Source organism: Oryctolagus cuniculus, chromosome 14 (assembly GCF_051225735.1).
Source record: "Oryctolagus cuniculus isolate XC-2025 breed Fujian yellow rabbit chromosome 14, ASM5122573v1, whole genome shotgun sequence".
NCBI lineage: Eukaryota > Metazoa > Chordata > Mammalia > Lagomorpha > Leporidae > Oryctolagus > Oryctolagus cuniculus.
Genome location: NC_142880.1, coordinates 16,714,680 through 16,738,309, shown reverse-complemented (window position 1 = coordinate 16,738,309; position 23,630 = coordinate 16,714,680). Strand labels below are relative to the sequence as shown.

General features: G+C 41.3%; 1 protein-coding gene and 1 long non-coding RNA gene across 12 annotated transcripts in view; one reads left to right on the top strand and one right to left on the bottom strand.

The window, feature by feature from the left end:
- The window catches only part of LOC138845140 (uncharacterized), a 35,481-nt gene extending 34,020 nt beyond the window's left edge, over nucleotides 1-1,461 (bottom strand). For both annotated transcript variants that reach the window (XR_011381932.2, XR_011381931.2), the window contains exon 1: nucleotides 1,248-1,461. This is a non-coding gene — a long non-coding RNA (uncharacterized LOC138845140). The remainder of the gene's footprint in view (nucleotides 1-1,247) is intronic.
- A 26-nt stretch (nucleotides 1,462-1,487) lies between these two features.
- ARB2A (ARB2 cotranscriptional regulator A) overlaps nucleotides 1,488-23,630 on the top strand; it is a 466,145-nt gene continuing 444,002 nt past the window's right edge. For 2 of the 10 annotated variants that reach the window (XM_051853996.3, XM_070056471.2), the window contains exon 1: nucleotides 1,692-1,904. Coding sequence is in view for 3 of the 10 variants with exons in the window: in XM_089313032.1 (XP_089169158.1) it covers nucleotides 1,607-1,904 (298 nt within the window). In the remaining 7 variants the exon portion in view is untranslated. Of the gene's footprint in view, nucleotides 1,905-23,630 lie in introns of all 10 variants that reach the window. The other 8 variants (XM_089313036.1, XM_089313034.1, XM_089313032.1 and 5 more) reach the window with 7 other exon arrangements.

Below are 23,630 nucleotides of genomic sequence, written 5' to 3'. Positions count from 1 at the left end.
GCACAGCTCTGGCCATTGTGGTCATTTGGGGAGTGAATCAGTGGAAGGAAGATCTGTCTGTCTCTCCCTCTCACATCCGTAACTCTACCTCTCAAATAAATAAATAAAATCTTAAAAAAAATAAAGTCATGCCACCCATTTTCTTCCCAGTGTTGTCTCAACTCTGACACATTACTGCTAATTTAATGTTAACTTTTTTTTTTTTTACATTTCACTGGTTTTTCTAATTTCCTTTTTCTTTTCTAGGATCACACATTAAAGTTAGTCTCATTAAAATCTTGGCTCTGAAAATTTCTGCCTACTTTTTCCCACTCGATTGAAGGAGGACTGGTCAAATATTTTATGTGATTGGATTAGATTAGGATTATGAGTTTTGGGGAGGCTTGCCTTTTACAATAAACTCAGTTACTGTTGCCAAAGTCTACCAAAATCAAAATATGTTTCTTTTCAGTCCTCTGCTTAAAAATTCTTGTTTCCATGATTGTCTGCAGCACAAAATTCAAATTACTCAGTCTGGCATACAAAGATTTTCAAAATCTGCTTAGTCTTCCTCTTTAAAATCTCACTTTACAAACCACTGGAGCCTTAGCCAGAACTGAAGCCCCAGCGGTCTTGCAATGCATGCCCTGGCTCCATCCAGGCATTCATTCCAGGTTGACTCCAAGATTCTCAACCTAACTCCACCCCCAAAGAACATCCCTTCACACTGCTCCTTTTCTCTCACCATTCCCATTTCCCCTTTGTCTTCCAGACTTCTTGTTCCACACACTTTTCTAAATTTCTCTAATATTTAACACTGTTGCCACCCCTTAAAATTCAACCAATACTTACTGTCTACTTTGTGACTCACATTCTTGAATGGTGGAGGGTATGTTAAAAACATAGCGTTACTGCTCTGAGTTTACATTTGAGAGGTTTATTTACTGCAAATAAGAAAAATTCTTGCGTCCTTTGTTATGAAGGAAACAAGTAGGACAGTACACTTTAGTTGGGGGTTCTCATCTTTAAAGAATACTATAAATGATTTTCTTGTTAGCTACCAGCCTTTCTTCCACTAAGCTGCAGGAGGGGAGAGACAGGCCAACTCAGCTTTATGTCTCCAGCACCTAATATAGCCTTATTGATCAAACCAACAGTTGTGGAGTAAATAAATGCACAAGAGAGGACCACCTAAAAACTAAAAATGCTAACTGATTAAAAAATCAGATGCCCACATTGCTCATGCCGGATCTACTTAACACACGTACCTTCCAAACACGTTTCTGGAAAAATACACCAGCATCCTTAGGATTCCCATTGGAGTCAAGTATAGCAACGACATAGCTTTCAACTGTCACTAGGATGCAGGTATTAACTTCATAGTTTACGTGTCATAACTTGGAGGTGAACTGAATCTTCCAAATCTAGACCTCCCCTGGTTTCTGAAGTTGAATGAGCCAAGCAAAGCTTGATAAGCCGTAGGCTGGGTCTTAGGGAATTAGCTGCAAGGAAAACCCCCAGAATGGAATTTTAATTCCACTTGGAGAACGAGGTATCAGGGTTAGCCTAGTCCTTTAAGGCTAGCCCATGCAGCCTTCAGAAGGAAAGCGAGAGAAGCCTGCTTGAAATGAAGAAGGCGACCCTCAGCTCCCATCGCATTCTCTCTCCCAGCCCACCTAGCGCCACAGGAACCAAACTCACGCCCACGCCCCGCCTACTTCCGGGTTGTTGCCACGGCCGCCGTCGCGTGCGCAGTGACGTGCCAGTCCCCTGTAGACCCCGGAAGTGCAACTCGAACTTGGTCGGGGCGCGGATCCCGAGAGGGAAAGTCATAACAACCGCACGAGGGAGTTCGACTGGCGAACTGGAAGGCCACGCCTCCTCCCGCCAACCCCCTCAGCCCTGTAGCTGGGGGCAGAGCTCAGGTAGGACTTGGGTTTGCGGGGATGCGAGCTCCGGGGGCCGGCCTGGGTCGAAATCCGCGGAGGGGCTGTCTTGAGTCGGTCTCACGCCGGGATCGTTGGCCCTGGGGCCCGAGGTTGTCAGGAACCACGCTGCGTTTTCACTGGATCCCTGTGACCTGTGGCTGTGACCCTGCTAGATGGGCAGGCTCTACTTGCCATTTCCATTCCCGACAAGGGAGGGACACTTGTGTGTGTTGGATGAGTTGCCTTATGTCTGGGCATAGGGGCTTCAACGAGTCCCTAGAGTTCTTAGCTCCACGGACAGTTCCCTTTCTCGGGAGGGGAGCTGTTGCGGCCTCTGATCGATGACGTGTGTGTGTTGTGTGTCTGCCGACAGAAAGTGTTCTCAACTGCTTAAGCTTTGCCAGAAGCCCTTCATTGCAGACAGAGCGAAGTGCTGTTATAAAATACCCTCAAAGCTGGTTAACATGCGTGGGTGTTGGTGGAACATTACATTGGGATGCAATTTGAAGTTTATTATTTTGTAAGATTTTATTTATTTACTTGAGAGAGAGAAAGGACTTCCATCTTCTGGTTCACTCCCCAGATGGCCAGAGCTGCACCGATCTGAAGCCAAGAGCTTGTTCAAGTGGGTCTCCCACTCGAGTGCAGGGATCCCAAGCACTTGGGCCATCTTCCACTGCTTTCCCAGGCCACAAGCTGGATCGGAAGAAGAGCAGCCGGAACAGGAACCGGCACCCATATGGGGTGCTGGCACTGTGGCCCAGGCTTAGCCTACTATGCCACAGCACCAGTGCTTTTGACTTTGAAATAAAGTTCGATGTATTTGAACACTTTTGACTTTGAAATAGTCAGGTGTGTTTTGGAAAGCAGTTTTCTCTCTCCCTCATCCAGATGTTAACATTCTCGTGGTGCTCTGGGGTGTGTATCTGTTGGACCAAGTAACTGGTTACTTGTGTTTTAGCTGTATTTAATGTCAAGCAATGTTGTGCAGGAAAAATTGTTTGATTTTTCATTTGCAAGCACCTTGTAATGTTTAGTAAAATAATTGCAACATGATGTTAGGCAGTTCGTAGTGCCTTTTTTTTTTTATATTAAAGCTGTGTCAGGTGTATTCTTTATTTTTAAAAGTTTATTGAGGGGCCAGCATTGTGGTGTACTTCTACATCCTGCATGGGAGCCGGTTCCTGTCCCTGCTGCTCCACTTCCGATCCAGCTCCCAGCTAATGGCCTATGAAAACGCGTGGAAGATACTTGGCCCAAGTGTTTGGACCCTTGCCATCCATTTGGGAGACCCAGGTGTAGCTCCTGGCTCTGCCATGTGGGGGAGTGAACCAGGGGATGGAAGATCCCTGTGTCTCTCCCTCTCTGTAACTCTGATTTTCAAAGTGAATTAATAAATCTTTAAAAAAATAAAGTTTGTTTATTTGAGAGAGAATGTTTCCATCCACCAGTTCACTTTTTAAATGCACACAGTGGTCTGGTCTGGCCTGACTTGGCCTGGGCTGGGCTGAAGTTGGAAGTCAGGAACTCAATCCAAATCCCCCATGTGGATAGCGATAACTTAAGTATGTGAGCTTTCACCACTGCCTCCCAGGGTCTGCATTAGATGGAAATTGGAGTCAGGAATCAAAACCTGGAACTGATCCAGGTACTGTGATATGGTAAGGAGATACGGAAACGGGTGTTTTAACCACTAGGCTAAATGCCTACCCCTCTGTCCACCACTGTCTTTATTCTGTTTCCCTCATTGTGAATGACGTTGTAGTCTATTTAGAAACTGAGTCAGAGAGCACATTATTTTCAAGATTTATTTATTTATTTAAAAGGCAGAGCAACAGAGAGAGGGAGAAAGAGACCTTCCATCCATTGATTCACTCCCCAGATCTCTCCAACAGCCAGATCTCAGTGAGACTGGAGCCTGGAGCCAGGAACGTAGCATCTGAGTCTCCCACGTGGGTGGCAGGAGCCTGAGCACATTGGCCACTTTTTGTTGCCTTTCTAGATTCTCGGATTGGAAATGAAGCAACTGAGACTCCAGTTGGCACTCAGATATGGGATGCCAGTGTAGCAAGTGGGGGCTTAACCCCCTGAACCCTAATGATGGCCCCAGAGAGAGCATTTTTTATGAATTAACTAAGGTGTTGGTGTCAGTGCTGGTACTAGGCTTCTTTCTGACATTTTTTTTAAGCTTTATTCATTTGAAAGAGTTACAGAGAGAGAGAGAAAGAGAGAAGCAAAGAAAGAGAGATCTTCCATACCAGTTCATTCCCCAGATGGCTACATTGGCTAGGGCTGGGCTAGGCTAAAGCCAGGAGCCAGGAGCTTCTTACAGGTCTCCCACGTGGGTGCATGGGCCCAAGCACTTAGGCCTTTTTCCACTGCTTTTCCCAGGCCATCGGCAGGGAGCTGGATCAGAAGTACAAGCATCCAGGACTCAACTGGTACTGGGATTGCTGGTGGGAGCTTAACCTGTTATACCAAAACTCTGGCCTCCTCTTTCTGACTTTTAAACCAGGTGTTCCTTCCACTTAACCAGTGACTCTTGCACTGAAGGATAATTAATTAATATTTATTCACTGATTTGGAGTGTACATGCGGGATCTTATTTATTGGCAGCCTTTTTCCCTTTGCCTTCCCTTTTCTCTATGAAGACAATCTAATATCCATAGACAAGTGGAGATGTGTCCATGTTCTTCTTTGAACTCTAACAAAATCGAGTGTCATTTACTAAGTTGTTCATAACTTGTGCTGTCTCTGTTTTTAAGGTCAGATTAAGTTTGACAGTGGTCATTGATAACTAAATAGCAAGTACTTCTTGGTGCTATGCCAACTTTACTTTTCATTCATGTACCTCATGTAAGTGCAATCGTGACTTATTTCACTTAGCATAAAGTCTTTAAGGTTCATCTATGCTGTGGCATGTGTTGTAATGTTCTTCCTCTTTAAGACTCTCTATGTATGCATGCACTGTATTCTGTTTATCCATTCATTCATCTGTGGACTTAGGTTGTTTCCACTATTGTGAATAATGCTGCTAGGAATATGAATGTGTAAGTGACCGAGTCCCTACTTTTGTTTCTTTTGGCTGTCTACCCAGAAGTGAAATTGCTAGACCATGTGATAATTCCACGTTTTATTTTTTTGAGGAATTGTCATAGTGTTTTGCATCCCAGCTACCTCATTTTACAATCTCATGAGTATTGTACAGTGGTTCCCATTTCTCTATGTCCTCACCAGCATTTCTCCAAAAACTCACCAAACACATTTCTCTCTCTCTTTTTCTCCCTCCCTCTCTGTTTTGCAATAACTATCATTATGAGTATAAAGTAGTATCTCACTGTCGATTTGATTTGTATTTCCCTAATGATGGCTGATGTTAAGCAACTTTTCGTGTGCTTTTTGGTCACTAATATTTCTTCTTTGGAGTTGTATTGCTTTAAGATCTGATTTTAGTACACATTTTTGAACCTTGGTGTATTTTTAAGGATTAAGAAGACAGTCTGCTTGTCTGTTGTTGCTTTTAAAATCCAAAACCATTATAATTGTCAAAACTCACAATTATTTCTGTACCCGGTTTTGCAATATCTTCAAACTTAAAACTAAAGGAAACCAGAAAGCATCTTTGGTTTCAGATAGTGATGAAAACAGTTCAGAAAAGCCAAAGATCATCCTGACTTGCTTTGATTTTTCTTATTTTAATTAGAAGGAATGAAGTATATTGATTGACTGGGTCTGTGAAGTAGATTTTCTTTGCTAGGTAGCTGGGGCGAGCAGGAAACAGAAGAGCCAAAATGATGATGAACAGAAAAAAGATGTATCGGGTAGCAGCACAGCAGTTAGATGTGGCTAGATGGAGAATGGCAAAGGAGATCAGTAACAGTGATGGACGATGAGCATCAGAACTGACAGCCAAGGATAGGGGACCTAGCAACAAAGGGACATAAAATAATAGAGCGCTGAGATGGGGATGGGATGGGGGTTAGTGTGAGAGAGTGCAGATTGCCAGCTGCATCTCAGCTTGTGTTTCTGAAGTGAAACTCTTGGTCCTGAATAATCCAGGAGACCTCTGTGGCTGAATGAATGTGTGTCAGTGGTATGGGATGGTTCAGCAGTTGGTTTGGAAGGTGTGCACTGTCTGTAGCTCTATAGGAAGAAACTAGGTTCTTCAGACCATCTATCACATTACTTCCATTCATAGAGTAATGAGGTTTGATTGAGTGATTTAATTGAGTATGTAATTTAACAATGTCAAACACTGGTAAAAATTTTTTGTGTGTGCATAATCTGTTTAAGAAGGAAAGGATTTTTTTTAATCCAAAATGTCTGATTGCCCATTAGTTCAAGATAACATATCTTTAAGAAAAAAACTAGTTATATTTGCTATGCTATCATTTATTAGAGACTCTTGGGGTACTACTTTTAGCTATTTCAGTTATAAAGCTTATTTCAATCAATTCCTTTTCCTTAGTTTAAGTAATGAATGGAAATTATACCACAATTTTACTTATCACTCTTTAGCAAATTAAAATTGATTAATTTGCTGCAGATGAGGTAGCAGATGACTGACTTGCTGGAGTTTTCACAGCTAAGTTACAGTTTAGCGTCAGCAGTGTTATGCTGCTGTCTCTGATATTAGTTTTCTTCTTCTGAGAAGCAGTTCATTTTGCAGTATAAACAATTGAGATGATTTTTGCGTCAGAGTAGATATCACTGTGAAGACAGATCATTGAAGCAAAACATTTGTAGCATGTCTCCATTTCTTTGTAGTAGATTGTATATTTTCAAGTAATGTCTGGGTGGCTTATATTCTTAGATTTGCGTTGCTTAGAGGTAAGAGGGGGTGATAATAGCTCTCAAAAATCTGGATTTGGCCCTTCTAATAGCTCTTTACAGAATGATTACAGGCCGGCGCCGCGGCTTAATAGGCTAATCCTCCGCCTTACGGCGCCGGCACACCAGGTTCTAGTCCCGGTTGCCCCTCTTCCAGGCCAGCTCTCTGCTGTGGCCCAGGAGTGCAGTGGAGGATGGCCCAAGTGCTTGGGCCCTGCACCCGCATGGGAGACCAGGAGAAGCACCTAGCTCCTGCCTTCGGATCAGTGTGGTGCGCTGGCCACAGTGCGCCGGCGGAGGCGGCCATTGGAGGGTGAACCAACGGCAAAGGAAGACCTTTCTCTCTGTCTCTCTCTCTCTCACTGTCCACTCTGCCTGTCGGGGAAAAAAAAAAAAAAAAGAATGATTACAACTTGTACCTAACAGTGTGACAACTAACTGCTGTGCAGTGTGGCTAATATTCCTGTTGCCTGCTAATCACATTGTCATCATATGTAATCAAGTACAAGAAAGCGGCAGGAAAGAGACTATATGTGGTTGAACTGACATACTACATCTGTTTAAAAAATGATTCAGGGTCCGTGAGGCATTCGAGTGATGTCCTTTTCCTATACAAAGCACAGTTTGATTAATGTTCTGTGTATAGAATATGGAACAAGCTGGAATTCTGACCAAGATTATAATCCAAGGTGTGTGTGCTTAAAAATGTAAAAAGGCTGATTTGTTGAAAGGTAAGGTGCTTTGTTACTTTGAATTACTCTATTCCTTTTGATGTCATCATTTTCGTCTATTAAGTAGTTTGGACATTGATTAATCATCTTGATCCATTTAGTTTAATTATGTAATTGGAGTATTTTGCCTTAAATGGGTATTCATACCCAGAAATCAGTGGAGGTTACAAAGGATCGGATCAGGTGAGTTGAGGAAGTTCAGATAGAAAACAAAGGAGATCTGTAAGCTGGGATTGGCTGAACAGAAATAGCACTCTGAATGTCGAAAGAGTTAGGGCAGGAAATCAATAAAGGAGCAGGAAAGGTCTAGGATTTAAATGAAATATGAGGGAAGGAAAACATGGACAGCGCTAGGCTGTGGCTCAGTTACTCCAATCCACTGAAGCTGGATGCCTCATCATAAGGCAACCTGGACTCCACACTTGAGGGTTTTAACATGCTTGTTGTAGTGTGTGCTGTGAAGACAACACTTTAGCTAAATATTTGTATTATTGTAGAAGTATGTAAAGTATGCTATGGGAGAGCTATAAAGCCTTTCCTGGGGTCACTGGAAGGTTTTTTGGAGAACTGTCTACTTATATTGAGAACCTAAGGATGGATAATTTTAAAACTTTCAGATTTTAAAATAAAAAATTTTTAAAAAGATTTACTTATTAGAAAGGCAGAGTGTCAGAGGGGTGTGTGTGTTGGGGCAGGGGAGATAAATCTTTCATCCATTGATTCCCTTGCCAAATTGGCCACAACAGCCAGGGCTGTGCCAGGTTGAAGCCAGGAACCAAAAAGTCCATCCAGGTCTCCCACATGGGTTACAGGGGCTCAAGCAGTTGGGCTATCATCTGCTACCTTCCCTGCGTGCATTAGTAGGGAGCTGGGTAGGAAGCAGAGTAGCTGGGACTCAAATTGGCCCTCTCATATGGGATGACAGTGTTGCAAGTGACAGCTTAACATGCTGTGCTGTAATGCTGGCTCCACAGAAGGACATTGCACACAGAAGAAATTGTTCTCAGTCATCTGATGTTTACAAAAACAATGAGTATTTTGCAGTTACTAGAGGAGAACATTTGATTGAGCTGAGAGATGGGATTGGAGAATGATAGAGGAACCAAGGCACAGGAGTGGGATGTGCATAAGACATAAGGAGAGAAGCTTGCTGAGGAGTTTGCTTTGCCTTTGTAGGCAGTAGGGACTAATGAAGGGTGTGTCTTGTCTCCTCTTTAGTACACAGTTCAGGGAAAGTGTTTGGCTTTTGGTTAAGATGCTGCTTGAGGGGCCTGTGCTGTGCATAGCGGGTTAAAGCCCTGGTCTGCAGCACTGGCATCCCATATGGTGCTTGTTCAGGTCTTGGCTGCTCCACTTTCTGATCCAGCTTTTTGCTATGGCCTGGGAAGGCAGTGGAAGATAGCCCAAATCATTGGGCCCCTGCACCCACATGGGAGACTCGGAAAAGGTTCTTGGCTCTTGGCTTCGGATTGGAGCAGCTGTGGCCATTGTGCCCATCTGGGGAATGAACCAACAGATGGGAGACTTTTCTCTCTCTCTTTCTCTGCATCTGCTTCTCTGTAACTGCCTTTCAAATAAGTAAATAAATCTTAAAAATAAAAAAAAGTAGATGTTGCTTGGGATGCCAACATTCTATATGGAGTGCCTGAGTTTGAGTACCAGCTTTGTTCCTGTTCCCAGCCTCCTGCTAGTATGTATCCTGGGAGGCAGCAGGTGATGGATCAAGTGGTTAAGTCCTTGCCACTAATGCGAGACTGAGATTGAGTTGCTGGTTCCCAGCCTTGACACCCATCCTAGCCGCAAAGCTATTGCAGGCATTTAGGGGGACTACCAGCCGATTGGAATCTGTGTTCTCTGTCTCTCTATCTGTTTCTGTATGTCTGTTTGTCTCCCTGTCAGATGAATAATTATAAAAATTTAACCTCGACTCAAAAGAGTTCCACCCTTTGCTGTCACCTTCTGAATGATCATCTCATATTTTTTCCCAGGAATGTTGGGCCATGCTGTCTAACCATGGGATTTAGAATGGGGACTGATCATACCCCTGTAGTCTTAGGCAGGGCTGCCTGTGCCAGAATGATAAACTGTGTCACTTAGTGAGGCTTTGGAACATGTTTTTATCAGCTGGCCTGGAGACAGCTCCATATTTGGGCAGCCAGTTCAGTCATACCTATGTAATTGAGTTGCAATAAAATTTCTGAACACCATGTCTCCTGTGAGCTTTCATGGTTGGCAGTACTCTGTCTTGTCACACATTTTTTTTTATTATTAGTGTATATGTGTATATATATATTTAAATATTTATTCATTTATTTGAAAGACTACATAGAGGGAGAGACAGATAGGGGCATCTTCCATCCAGTGGTTCACTCCCCATATGCTGCAACATCGGGGCTGGGCCAGGCCGAAGTCAGAAGCCCAACGCTTCTTCTGAGTCACCCACATGGTGCAGGGGCCCAAGCATTTGTGCCATTTTCTGTTGCCTTCCCAGGCACATTTGCAGGGAGCTGGATTGGATGTGGAACAGCCAGGTCTTGAATCGGTGCCCATATAAGACACCAGTGCTGCAGGTGGTGGCTTTAGCCACTACGCCACAATACTGGCCCCTGTCACACATGTATCAGGAAGGTAACAAGTCTTTGACTCCATGAGGAGAGGATAGTGACAGTTCCATGTTTGGTACCCTGCTAGTCTCTGTCCTGTATGCCTCTTCCCTTCGCTGATGTTAATCTATATCCCTCTCCTGTAAAAAACAAACAAACAAACAGCAATATAATGGCTTTCAGTGAGTTCTTTAGAGTCTTTCTAGAAAATCATGAAACCTGAGGGTGGTTTTTGGAATCCTCTGAGCTTACAGTTGATGTCAGACTCAGGGTTTTCTCTTTTGTGGACTATTTCCTCTAATTTTTTAGTTGTCTAAGAACCCTTAACATCTCCCCTCTCTTCCTCCCTCCCTCCCTCCCTCCCTCCCTTTCTCCCTCCCTTCCTTCCTCCCTACCTTCCTCCCTCCCTTCCTCCCTCCCTCCCTACCTTCCTTCCTCCCTTCCTCCCTTTCTCCCTCCCTACCTTCCTCCCTCCCTTCCTCCCTCCCTGCTTCCCTCCCTTCCTCCCTCCCTTCCTTCCTCCCTCCCTCCCTCCCTGCCTCCCTCCCTTCCTTCCTCCCTCCCTTCCTTCCTCCATTCCTCCCTACCTTCTTCCCTTCCTCCCTCCCTCCCTCCCTCCCTCCCTCCCTCCCTCCCTCCCTCCCTCCCTCCCTCCCTCCCTCCCTTCCTTCCTTCCTTCCTTCCTTCCTTCCTTCCTCTTAGCAATTTTGAGAACAAAGCCAAAGATAGTGCTGATGTTAAAGAAGCATATCTTCTGGGGCTGGCGGTGCTGTTGCATAGAGTGTAAAGCCACCGCCTGCAGTGCCGGCATCCCATATGGGCACCAGTTCGAGACCTGGCTGCTCCACTTCTGATCCAACTCTCTGCTATAGCCTGGGAAAGCAGGCTTAAAAATCTTAAAAAAAAAAAAAAAAAAGTGTATGAGGGGGTATGTATAGAGTATATGAAAATACTATGCCATCTTCTAGAGGGGCTGTGAGCATCCATGGTCCTGTAACCGATCTCCCAGGGATACAAAGTGATGACTGTAGCAAAGCAACAGCCACACCCCAGTGAGAAGAGAAGCTGGAGGAGAGGGGTCTGGCCTGCCACTGCCTCACTCCCCTTTGCACCTAGACCTGATTTGAGACGGACATATAAACAGCCCTGACTCTTCACTTGAGCTGAGTTTAGGGTCTAAATCTTTTTTTTTTTTTTTTAAACAGCATATCTTCTAACATTAGAGAGTATTGAGAAAAGTACAAGAATATTATACAAATGCCCCTAAACATGGTGGTACTTCCCTTTGTAATTGCTACAGACTGAATTATATTCACCCAATTCGTGTTGAAACCCAGATCCCATTATATCTCTTTGGAATAAGGGAATAATTAATGTTAAATGAGATCACAAGGATGGGGCTTTGATCCAATAGAATTGTCTAAGAAGAGACACCAGAGGGGTTGGTTCCTCCCTGCTGCCTGCCACCGCATATAAATACACAGTGCAAAGGCAGACACTGGCAAGACAGGAAGAAAGCCCCTGTTAGAAACTGACCAATCTTGCTGAACCTTGATTCTTAGATTGCCTTAGCTTCTGTCCTCCTGGACTATGAGAAAATAAATTTCTCTTATTTAACCAATCCAAGTGTATGGACTTCAGCTTTCTGAATTAGGGTACTGCTAAAACAAGTACTTAAATATGTAGAAGTGGCTTTTGAACTGGGAGTGGGTACAGGCTGGAGGAGTTCTAAAATGCATACTACCAAAAACAATCGAGGGTGACTATTGGAAATATGGATATAAAAGGTGATTCTAGTGAGGATTCAGAAAGAAAACAGATGAGCTGGTGAGCCACCACCCTCTTTGGGAGTGCATAAATAATAGTGAATGGAGCGTTGGTGGAAATAGGGATTCTAACTTCATTCTGGTGGGGTAGAAATGAAGAATGGTTTATTGCACACTGGAGGAAAGGCAGTTTGTTTAAAGTGGCAGAAGACTTGAGTGAACTGTGTTTTAGTGTTTTCTGGAAGGTAGAACTTGTGAGTGGTGAAACTGGGTAATTATCTGCAGAGAATTCTAAGCAAAGTGTTGAAGTATTGGCCTGGTTCTTCCTGACTGTACAGGGTAAAATGTGAGAGAGGGAAATGAAGATGGAATCATTAAGTAAAAAGAAAACAGGACTTGAAGATTTGGAAATTTCTCAGCTTATCCACGTTGTGAAAAAGGAGAAAGCTTATTCTGAAGAAAATATTAATATACAGTTGAACATAAATTTGATGAAAAGGAAATGAAGCCTGTATTAGAAATAGGATTATACTAACACTTAACACTGCTAACTGGGACTAAAGGAAAAAGAGCAAATGGGATGTAATGAAACAAGACTGTGAACATGTATTATTATTCAAGAAAAGGGAAGATTGGCTTGATATGACTCAGCTAGAAAGGGCTGCCACTTTCACATAGGCGTAGGGATGGGGTTCCTCTTGGGTTTTAGGGGACAGAGAACAGAATGCCGCTGTCCTGTGCTTCTGGGACAGGACCACTGCCCAGTTGTGATTAGAGCTACTCTACAGCTCTGTGGTGGTGATGCTACTTCAGGTTATTGTTGAAAATTAAGATTTAATGGAATTTGGGGCTGGCGCTGTGGCGCAGTGGGTTAACACCCTGGCCTGAAGCGCTGGCTGGGATGCTGGTTCGAGACCCGGCTGCTCCACTTCCTGTCCAGGTCTCTGCTATGGCCCGGGAAAGCAGTGAAAGATGGTCCAAGTGCTTGGGCCCCTGCACCCACGTGGGAGACTTGGAAGAAGCTCCTGGCCTCAGATCAGCACAGCTCCAGCTGTTGCGGCCATTTGGGGAGTGAAACAGTGGATGGAAGACCTCTCTCTCTCTCTCTCTCTCTCTCTGCCTCTCCTCTCTCTCTCTGTAACTCTGAATTTCAAATAAATAAATAAATCTTAAAAAAAAAGGTTTAATGGAATTTGCCTTCCTATGGTTTGGATTTGTCCAGGATCAAACTTTCCTCTTTATAATTTCTCTCTTTTAGAAAGGGAATGTCTATTCTTTACCTTTGTATTTTAGAAGTATGTAGTTTGTCCTTTTTCACAGGTTCACTGCTGGAGGGGAATTTTGTTTTAGGGTGAACCACATCTTGAGTCTCACCCATATCTCATTTAAATGATGTTTACTTCAGCCTTTGGGCATTAGACTTCACAGTTGATGCTGGAATGAGTTAAGACTTTGGGACTTTTCATTTGATAACGAATGAATTATAGAGGCCTGGGAACAGAATTCTGTGGACTGAATTATATCCTCCTTCGCACTCATTCATGTGTTGAAACCCTAACCTGCAGTCTGATTGGTTTTAGAATAAGGAAGTCATTATGGTTAAATGAGATCATAGGGTTGGGAACCCTACCTGATGGGATTCCTGTCTTTGTAAGAAGAAACACCAGAGATCTGTCCTGCACCCTCCTTAAGAGAAAGTTTTGTTGTGGAAGCCACCCTGTCTATGATATTTTCTTATGGCAGATTGAGCAGACTAATATACTAATTAACGGCTTTTATTGTTGTTGCTTAACCAGTGATTAGATTATTGTGCTCCAGTAGAGCAGGGTGAAGATTTTGATGAGCTTAATTTCCAGTAGATCCATTTTAGAGTTATCTGAAATTGTTCAGAAACTGAAAAGAAGAAATGAATCAGGAAAGCCTAAGGATGACTTTTAGATTGCATACCATCTAAGTCACTGAACAAAAATGGAAGTACCGGAAAGTAAAGACAGAAGAAAAGATGGAGTGAAAATGATAGAAAAATAATACATCTGTGTCAGGCTGTAAGGGTTCCAGTGCAATGCCCCACTCTATTTTGAAAATAGCTTAATTGTGGATATTTACCATCTAGCAACATGTATCATAAATTTAAGGACCTGTGACTTTTATAACTTTTTTTTTAAATGGATTTACTTTTATCTTGCTACACTGAAGTTTTCCTAGAGCTTTAAAATTAACAGGACTTTCAATTAGATACAAAAGCAAAGGTATATTTAATGGAACTTAATAGATAATGTTCATCCACTGTTGTGTGTTCCTGCTGTTTTCTGAGCATGGTACAAGTAGCTTGACAAACATACTTCCAGCTAATAATAGGGAGGAAAATCTAGGACAAAATATAAGGCATTCCAGTTTATGAGGAACTAAATATAATATTTGAATTACAAACGTTAGGTTAAGTATTTACTTATGGACTTTGAAATGGAATAGCAGTTTAGAGATCTACCAGTAAATGTGGAGTAGGGAAACATGAAAAACAAGATAAGACTTTAATGTTTGCAAGGAATGCAGTTCTAAGTAATAACATTAGATTTAGTTCTATATATTACAGTTTCTTAAAAAAAATTTTAAAAATATTGATTATTTAAAAGAGAGAGAGAGAAATATTGAGAAATTGATTTCCCATCAGTTACTTTATTCCTCAAATGCCTACAACAGCTGGGGGTGGGCCAAGCCAAAACCAGGAGGCAGATACTCAACCATGTAGGTGGCAGGGTCGCAACTGCTTGAGCCATCATCTGCTGCCTCCTAGGGTGAATATCAGTAGAAAGCCAGAATTAGGAGCAGAGCTGAGACTTGAACTGCAAATCCAAGTGCTCCAAAATCCCATACTTTTTGACCTGACTGTCATGGTGCTCAAAAAGTTGGATTTCAGATTTTCAGATTAGGGATACTTAACTAATAAAGTCTATACAAATATTCCAAAATCTGAAAAACTTTGAAAAATTTCAAGTCCTAAACATTTTTAGTATAGTGACATTTAAGGCTATCTCAAAAAGTTTGTGGAAAAATGGAATTAAGAGATTTATTTGTGCAAAATATTTTTGGAATCTGTGCATAATTTTTTCATGGTATTCATTTTCCTTGAATTTTTAAAAACTTATTTTTATTTGAAAAGTAGAGTTACAGAGAGCGAGAGAGAGACAGGTCTTCCATCCGCTGGTTCACTCCCCAAATGGCCACATTTTCCAGAGGTAGGCTGGTCTGAAGCCGGGAGCCAGGAGCTTCTTCTGGGTTTCCCATGTGGGTGCAGGAGCCTAAGTAGTTGGGTCATCTTCTGTCGCCTCCCCAGGGAGTTAGATTGGAAGTGAAGCATCCAGAACTTGAACCAGTGCCCATATGGGATGCCAGCACCACAGGCAACAGCTTTACCTGCTGCAACCCTGGCCCTTCCTTGAACTTTTTAAAGACATCTTTTTATTAGGATCCATGCAACACAAATGTTGGCAGTCATAAGGAGATATATCATGAGTTTTAAGTAAATTTTAAAGTTTTAAAAGAAATTTGAACTAAGTTTTTAAAGAAATTTCAGGCACAAGGATATATCTATATTAATATTAATATATCTATCTACTTAATATATTAATATAGATAGATACTAAAGACCTAGAGTAGAGGGAACTAATATTACCACATTTGAAAGTGTGGGTTTTTTTTTTTTAATGCCTTATAATTTGAAGAGGTGACATCTGCTCATGCCAATACTTGGTTCTACTGTTGAAAAAATGGGAATAATCATGTGGTCTTGGTTCTAAAAGCACTTTCATCTGATTCTACTTTTGGAAAATTATTATTATTCTGATGGATCTTTGGAGTCTTATTTTTATCACTGACGTGTCTGGTTTTGCCTCAAGTATAAAATATTAGACAAACTCTCTATAAATTCTACAAGAACTGCATTTGTAATTTCAGGATCCCCAAGCTAAGTGGGCCTGTACAGTGTTAGCATTTTAAAAATTAGTTTCCAGCAGATTTAAGTAAAAACCAGTTTTTTGATTTCTCCTGAAAATTATGAAGGTCCAGTCACACTGGGGTGTTATTCTGTATGCAACAGTGGGATAAATAGTAACTCTGTGAGGAGAGCCATATGTTTTCCAATTTGCTGCAATCTCCAGTATAAGCTTATAACTTACTGGGCTCCACTGCCCACATTTACCAACTTTCTGGAGCCTGTAGTCATTCATATTTTTGATAGATGCGTTATATAAACTTTAGCATGGATACTAATAGTGTTTGTCTTTGCCTTTTGGTGTGTGACATTCAGTGTAGACCCCTAGGAGAAGCTTATGCTGTAAATTAGACTGTTTCCTCTGCTATTCTCTAACGACTTCCTGGAAGCTGCGTCCAGGTGGAGTGGGGGTCTATCTAGTAGATTGGACTCTGGCCTGAATTTTAAACAGGATGGCTCCAGTTTTGATTCTAGAGCTTCACCAAGTTGATTTTAGTAGAGGCCTTCTGGACCTCTTTCCCCAGCATCAAAGCATCCATGGTATCCTCTTCTCTTGGTGCCTTTTCCTGCTTTTCTCTAGGTAGCCAATAGGCTAAATCAGGTGGTTGTGATTACAGTACTACTATCGATAGGCAAGAGATCACTATTTTCAAATAGTGATTGTGATGCTGAAAATGTTTCCTGCATTAGGAATACTATAAGAACTGCTAAGAAACCAGACAATTCAGTTTTATCATGGAAATGAACTATTTACTTAAAGCAGCCTTATTTATTCTGAATATTTTTCCTCAGTGGGAAACATGTATAATTATTTTTACCAAAAACATATGTGATTGTGTCTTTAAGTGTTTTAATTGGAAAATAAGGTTTTCCGGTCTTGACTCTTTTTCTCTTGTAATGAAGACTTTCAGCCAGGTCAACCCTTAATACTGAAAATACTGAATTATGAAAGCTAATTTTTCACTGGTTTTTAAATCCAGCGACTGTTAAACGAACCATTTACATTTTCGTAGATCCAAAGAAAGCTCCTGCTACACACAGAAAACAAATTGTTGCTGAATTGGAAAATCATTAGACAGTTCAGTGGTAGTGAGAATTAATGTATCTGAGAACTTAAGGGACATTCACTAGTTCACAGGAGATTTAAATATATGCTGTCTATTGTGGTGTAATAAATTATCCCCAAATTTGACAACTCAAAGCAAAAAACATTTATCTCACATAGCTTCTTAGGGTCAGGAACCAAGAAGCAGTTCTTTTTTAGAGTGTCCTGAATTTGTGGTTAAGGCATAAAGCCAGGCCTGCAGTCATCCTCTTTATTTTTTAATGTAAAAGATTTATTTCTTTATTTGAAAGGCAGAGTTACAGGGAGAAACGCAGAGATACCTGCTGGTTCACTCCCCAAATGGCTACAACAGCTTGGACTGAGCCAGACAGAAGTCAGGAGGCTGAAACTCCTAGGTCTCCCAGTGTGGGTGGCAGGTGCCCAGGAACTTGGGCCATGCTTTCTCAGGTGCTTCAGCAGGGAGCTTGATTGGAATTGGAACAGCCTGGACTCCCGGCATCCGCGTAAGATGCTGTCATCACAGGCAGCAACTTAACCCGCTGTGCCACAATGCTAGTCCCCGCAGCCATCCTTCCAAGCTCACTCATGTGTTTGTTGGCAGGAAGCTTCCGTTACTTTCCATGTGAACCTCTCCATAGGGTTGCTCAGAATGTGAGTTCCCCAAATGAGAAACCCAAGATAATAAGAGAACACCCAAGATGGGTGCTATAATCTTTTGTAACTCAAATCTCAGAAATTTCCTACCCTCACTTCTCCTATTCACCATTGGTCAAAAAGACCAACTCCAGTATGGTGTTGCAGAACCATATGATGGTGTGACTACCAGAGGATGGACTAATTGGAGGACCTCTTTGAATTTTCCACCATCTACCCTATAGGTCTGTCTGACAAATCCTATCCTCTGGCATGCACACTTACTTCGCTTGCTACTTCCCAAGGTCCTCAGGTGTCTCAGCCTGTTACTATATCATCTCAGAGTCCAGAATCCCATTGTTTAACTTCAGGTCAGATGTTGATGAGCTCCTTGGATGTAGTTCCTTGACAACAGCTTCTTGATTATAGTTCCTTTCCAACTACCTATGTTCCTAATATACAGTGGAGGCACAGGTATAGGATAATTGTTTAATTTGTCCCTGGGTCTTAATTTGTGATGGTGACTCAGAGTCAACACAGAGAGTTTAGTGCATTGTAAGAAAAGTTTAATGTTGCTTGCCGTTTCCCTAGAAGCAAGAGGCATGGCACCCCACGCAGGGCCCCAGGAGGAATGCCACGTATTGGTCAAGAAACGAAAGCAGAAGTGAGGGAAGAAAGAACTTAGGGCTATGGTCTTTATTGGACTTTCCTTTAGAAAGACAAGATAGAGCTGGATAAGCAGCTTGGGTCAGCTAATTTGAATAATTCTCATGGACTTTGGGCTACGGAGGCAGTCTGTAGTTGCCTGATCCCTGATCCTGGGATGATTTAGGGCAGAAGAAACATTGGCTTGCTATGTGAGAGTTAGATAAGGAGATAAATAGGAGCATAAGTTAGGGATTGGTAGGTTTGTATGTGAATATTATGCTCTTAGGTAAGTTATTACTTTCTTTAGGAATTAACCTGTCCTGGGAGGGGCACCCAAAAATCAGAGCATCAAGAATACAGAGAATAAGAAAATAAATATAGTTACTATCATTATGTCATTGTCCTTGTGATGAATGCATACCACATAGACAAATATGGGAACCTAAGAAAATAGACTGCTTCTATAGAGACTTTTGTTCCAAATAAAGGAAAATAAAATAAAGCTGTCATTGGTTCATAGCAAATCTGAACTCCAGATGGGCAAAAACAGGTTCTCCTCAATTTATGCTGTGGTATGTCCTGAAGCGCATGGTAAGTTTTCATTAACTTGAAAGTGCTCTGGATGCACTGACCTGACTGAACAGCGTAACATCACCACAGCACACTGTAGAGTGTCTGCTGTTTTCCCCTCTTGGTCACATGGCTGCCTGAGGGCTGTGGGTCACTGCCACTGTCCAACATTGCAAGGAAGTTTCTTATATCAGTACCCTGGAGAAAGATCAAAATTCAGAATTTGAAGTACTGTTTCTACACACGGGCATCGCTTTCACATGATTGTGAAATTGAAAATTGTGAGGCATAGTAAATTAGAGACTGTTGGAAATTTCTTGATTGGTTCGGAAGCTTGGGAATAAATCTCCATGTTCTCAGCTGTACTTTTGTTAACTTTGGTTTTACCGCTTTCTTTTTTCATGAAAGATAACAGGTGTTTGTAGATAAGTAGTTTTCTCAGATTGCTTCTTCCTGACAGAATTTTGAGATCCAAAGGACTCTCTTCATTTAAGTTATACTAACATTCTTAAATATCAAATAAAATGTAATATTAATCTTTTATAAGCTTTTATATTGTGAATTCTATCAAGATACATTTCTTTAGATCAAAGGCTTCCTTCCATATTTGAAATGTAGTTTGGGCTCTTGCTAAGAAGTCTGAGGGAAAATCCCCCCGCCCCCCCAAGCTTCCTAGAAGTTCTATTGTTTGAGAGGATCAAAGTCTTAAGCCTGTTTTGGCTGTTTTGATAGAATGCCTTAGATGGGGTAATCCATAAACAACAGAATTTATTGCTTAGAGTTCTGGTGGCTGGGAAGTCCAACATCAAGGTGCCGTGAAATATGGTGGCTGGTGAGGGCCATTTTCTCACAATTGGCACTTTCTTGCTGTGTCTTTATATGGCAGAATGGACGGGCCTCTTTAGTGAGGGCATTAATCCCATTCATGAAGGCTCCACCTCCTCATCCCAGCACGCTGGTGACTAGATTTCAACACGTAAATTGTGGAGTGGCACAAGCATTCAGAACCTAGCAACTCATAAAGCAAACTTCATTCTCTTTAGAAGGCCTTTTGTCTGACTGGTATTCTGAAGAACTAACCACCTTTACTGTTTTTAACAAAATATTTTAGAGTTTTACATTCAACCTCATCTTTGAACTGTGTTTCTTTTTAGTGCCCTGGATTTTATCTTTGCTCAGAAGCCATTTCTTAATTTTAGCATCATTTTCCCCCTGGAGAACTTTTTAATTTATCTTTTTTTTTTTTTTTTTTTTTTTTTTTTTTTTGACAGGCAGAGTGGACAGTGAGAGAGAGAGACAGAGAGAAAGGTCTTCCTTTTGCCGTTGGTTCACCCTCCAATGGCCGCCGCGGCCAGCGCAGTGCGGCCGGCGCATTGCACTGATCTGAAGCCAGGAGCCAGGTGCTTTTCCTGGTCTCCCATGTGGGTGCAGGGCCCAAGTACTTGGGCCATCCTTCACTGCACTCCCTGGCCACAGCAGAGAGCTGGCCTGGAAGAGGGGCAACCGGGACAGAATCTGGTGCCCCGACCGGGACTAGAACCTAGTGTGCCGGCGCCGCAAGGCGGAGGATTAGCCTAGTGAGCCACGGCGCCGGCCTTAATTTATCTTTAAAAATCAGAACATTTAGACGCCCAACAAAATTGAATGGAGAGAACAGTTTCCATACCCCACAATTTCCTCTGTCAGCATCCTGCATCAGAGTAATACATATGTTAAAATCAGTGAACATTGACATACCATTATCACATAGAATTCATAGTCCACATTAGTATACACTCTTGTTGTTGTACCTCCTATGGATTTGACTAATATACAATGACATGTGTCTATCATGATAACATCATAGCGAATAGTTTTGCTGCCTAAAAATCCCCTGTGATGAATTCACCTGTTCATCTTCCCTACCCCCAACCGTTGGCAACCACTTACCTTTTTAGCACTGAATAATATTCTATTGTCTGGATGGACTGAAATTTATCCATTCATCTGCTGAAGTATATCTTGGTTGATTCTAAATATTGGCATAATAAATAAAGCTGCTGGAAACATTCATGTGCAGATTTTTGTGTGCATATAGTTTTCTTAAAGATTTATGAATTTATTTGAAAGGCAGAGTGACAGAAAAAGAGAGAAAGAGATTGGGGGAAGTAGAGAGAGGGAAGGAGAGGAAGGGAGGGAGGGAGAGAGAGAGATGCCTTCCATCTGCCTCTTTACTCCCAAATGGCCACAACAGCCAGGGCTAGCCCATACCAAAACCAGGAGCCAGGAATTTCATTCGGACTTCCTACAAGGTAGCAGGAATCAATTCTCTCTTTCATTCTGCTTGCTCTCTTTTAAATAAGTAAAATTTTTAAAAAGATAAGTTAAAAATTATGATATATCATACTAATTGAAGATGCATTTATTAATTAATTAATTTGAGAAAGAACAGGAACATGTGCTCCCATCCTCTGCTTCGCCACTTTAAAGCCCAAACAGTCGGGGGGCAGAGGTGCTGAAGGTGGCAGCCCAATTCAGATCTCTGACATGGGTGGCAGGAACATACCTGCTTGATCCATCACTACTGCCTTGCAGGGTCTACATCTGCAAGAAACTGGAATCAGGAGCTGGACCTGGAATTGAAGCCAGGTATTCCAATATGGGATGTGGACTTCCTAACTGGCTACTTAACTGCTAGATCAAATGCCCCTACTAGATATATTTATATACTATACACACACACACATCCCATATTTTTCAGTTGATAGCTTTATTAACTTTTTATTTTGGGACACATACCTAAATTATATTCTTTCCATATGTGTTGTTGCTGAATCATTTTTAAAAATTCATTTTCTGAGTTATGTATCCTATTCAGTCGAATGTCTTGTCCAGTGAATTTCTGTGCATCTCTTGTGTATTTATTTCAGGGTTTATTCTACATTTCAGTTCTTGCTTTTTCTTCTGAATGGTTTTTATTCAGAATAGGATTCTTGAGTTTGAGAAGTCAGCTGCAAAATATTGATTGTGTAAGGAATCATTTTAAAAGGGAAGGTGTGTTGCTATGTTTCAAATTATTTCAGGACTTAACACAAACCTGTTAGCTGTTGTATGGTACTCATGTGTAACCAGTGTTAAAATAGATACTGGAATTGTGGAAGAGCCTGCTTCTCTGCCTTCCCTTTATGTAAACTAAACTAGCTTAAAAAAATAAATCTCTTGAATTAGTGATCTGCAAAAGCCAGCACTGGAGGCTTGCAACTCACTTTGGGATTCCTGGAGACAGACACAGGGAGAGAAATGGAGAGATAATATGGATATGCAAATATGTATAAACTAGTTTTAAATAACAATTGTTAAAGTGTCTGAGTATTTTCAGTAAAGACAAAACAAAATTCACCAACCATCTCAATAGTAATATCAAAGGTTTCTTAAAATGCTTTGCAAAGTTAGTCTAATTTTAGGTAGTTATCTTGTGATGCAATAGTGCTTGAGATACTACAGCAAAAATAGTGGATAATATTTCAAATGAACAAAATTTAACCTTATTTAAAATCAAGTATAGGCCTTTAAGTACTTAAATTAAACTGTGGTGCTAACTCATTGTCAGTCCATTCTGCTTTGTGATTTTCTTGTTGCACATTTGTGTACCAGTAAAGGACAGTTGAATCAACATCTGCCTTCCAGTGAAAGGAAGTTTAACTCTTATGCAGAAAAAGCAGGATTTTCAGCATTTGTCATTTAAACAAATAGAAATGAGTTTAACAAATGTTATGTTAGACAAAGCACCAGTAAAATGTTTTATGCTTGTTTTATTCTCATTCTGACTTCAAGTCCTTACTCCAGTGGCTGCTGTTAGAGCATTTTCCCTTTTCACCTTATTCCAGAAAACAAGGAAAAGTTATTTATTTTTTAGAATTAAAGCCTATTTTTGCATAATTGTGAAAGACTGTGGGAAATATTCTTTTGTGATTTAATGAACCCACCTTTTAGCAGCCAAGGGGACACATTATTCTGAATTGAATTCTTAGCCCTCATCTTTCATTTACAAGTTGCTTATATGTGCCCCTTATCCTAGCATATAAAAATTTAATCACTTGTATATCATCAAAGGAAGATTTTACTTATTTTTCTTACTGCTGGAAATATACCAAGCAAGGGAAATAACATAAATGACAGTTGACATTTTCAAAAGTGCATGGTTGTATTTTTAAAATATTTTATTAAAAGGTTGTAGGATTTTTTATTTAAATTTAAAAAAATTTACAGTTTGCCTTAGTAATAGTGGATATAAAAACTTCTTAGGTGTAGGTTTTTATTTAAAATATTAGCTCCATTTCAGGATGGACAAGGAGTCAATTGAGTTTTATTAACACATTTTCTTGATCTTTAACTGCTCATAGATTTCCCCAGTATCAGATTATAACTGCTTCTTCTAGGGTTTGTGTACAGTAGGAAACCTACATTTCTGATTAAATAGGTGGAATTGGACTCCCAGTATTATCCTTAGAAAAAAATGCCCTACCGGTGCTGTGGCACAGTGGGTTAATGCCCTGGCCTGAAACACATATGGACGCCAGTTCTAGTCCCGGCAGCTCCTCTTTAGATCCAGCATCTCTGCTATGGCCTGGGATAGCAGTAGAAGATGGCCCAAGTCCTTGGGCCCCTGCACCCATGTGGGAGACTCAGAAGAAGCTCCTGGCTCCCGGCTTCTGATTGGCGCAGCTCTGGCCATTGCGGCCATCTGGAGAGTGAACCAGTGGATGGAAGACATCTCTGTCTCTACTTCTCTCTGTAACTCTGTCTTTCAAATAAATAAAATAAATCTTAAAAAAAAAAAAAAATTCCCCAAAGAACAAATTGTAAAAGGTAGGTATTTTCTCAACAGTTTTATTTACAATTTATT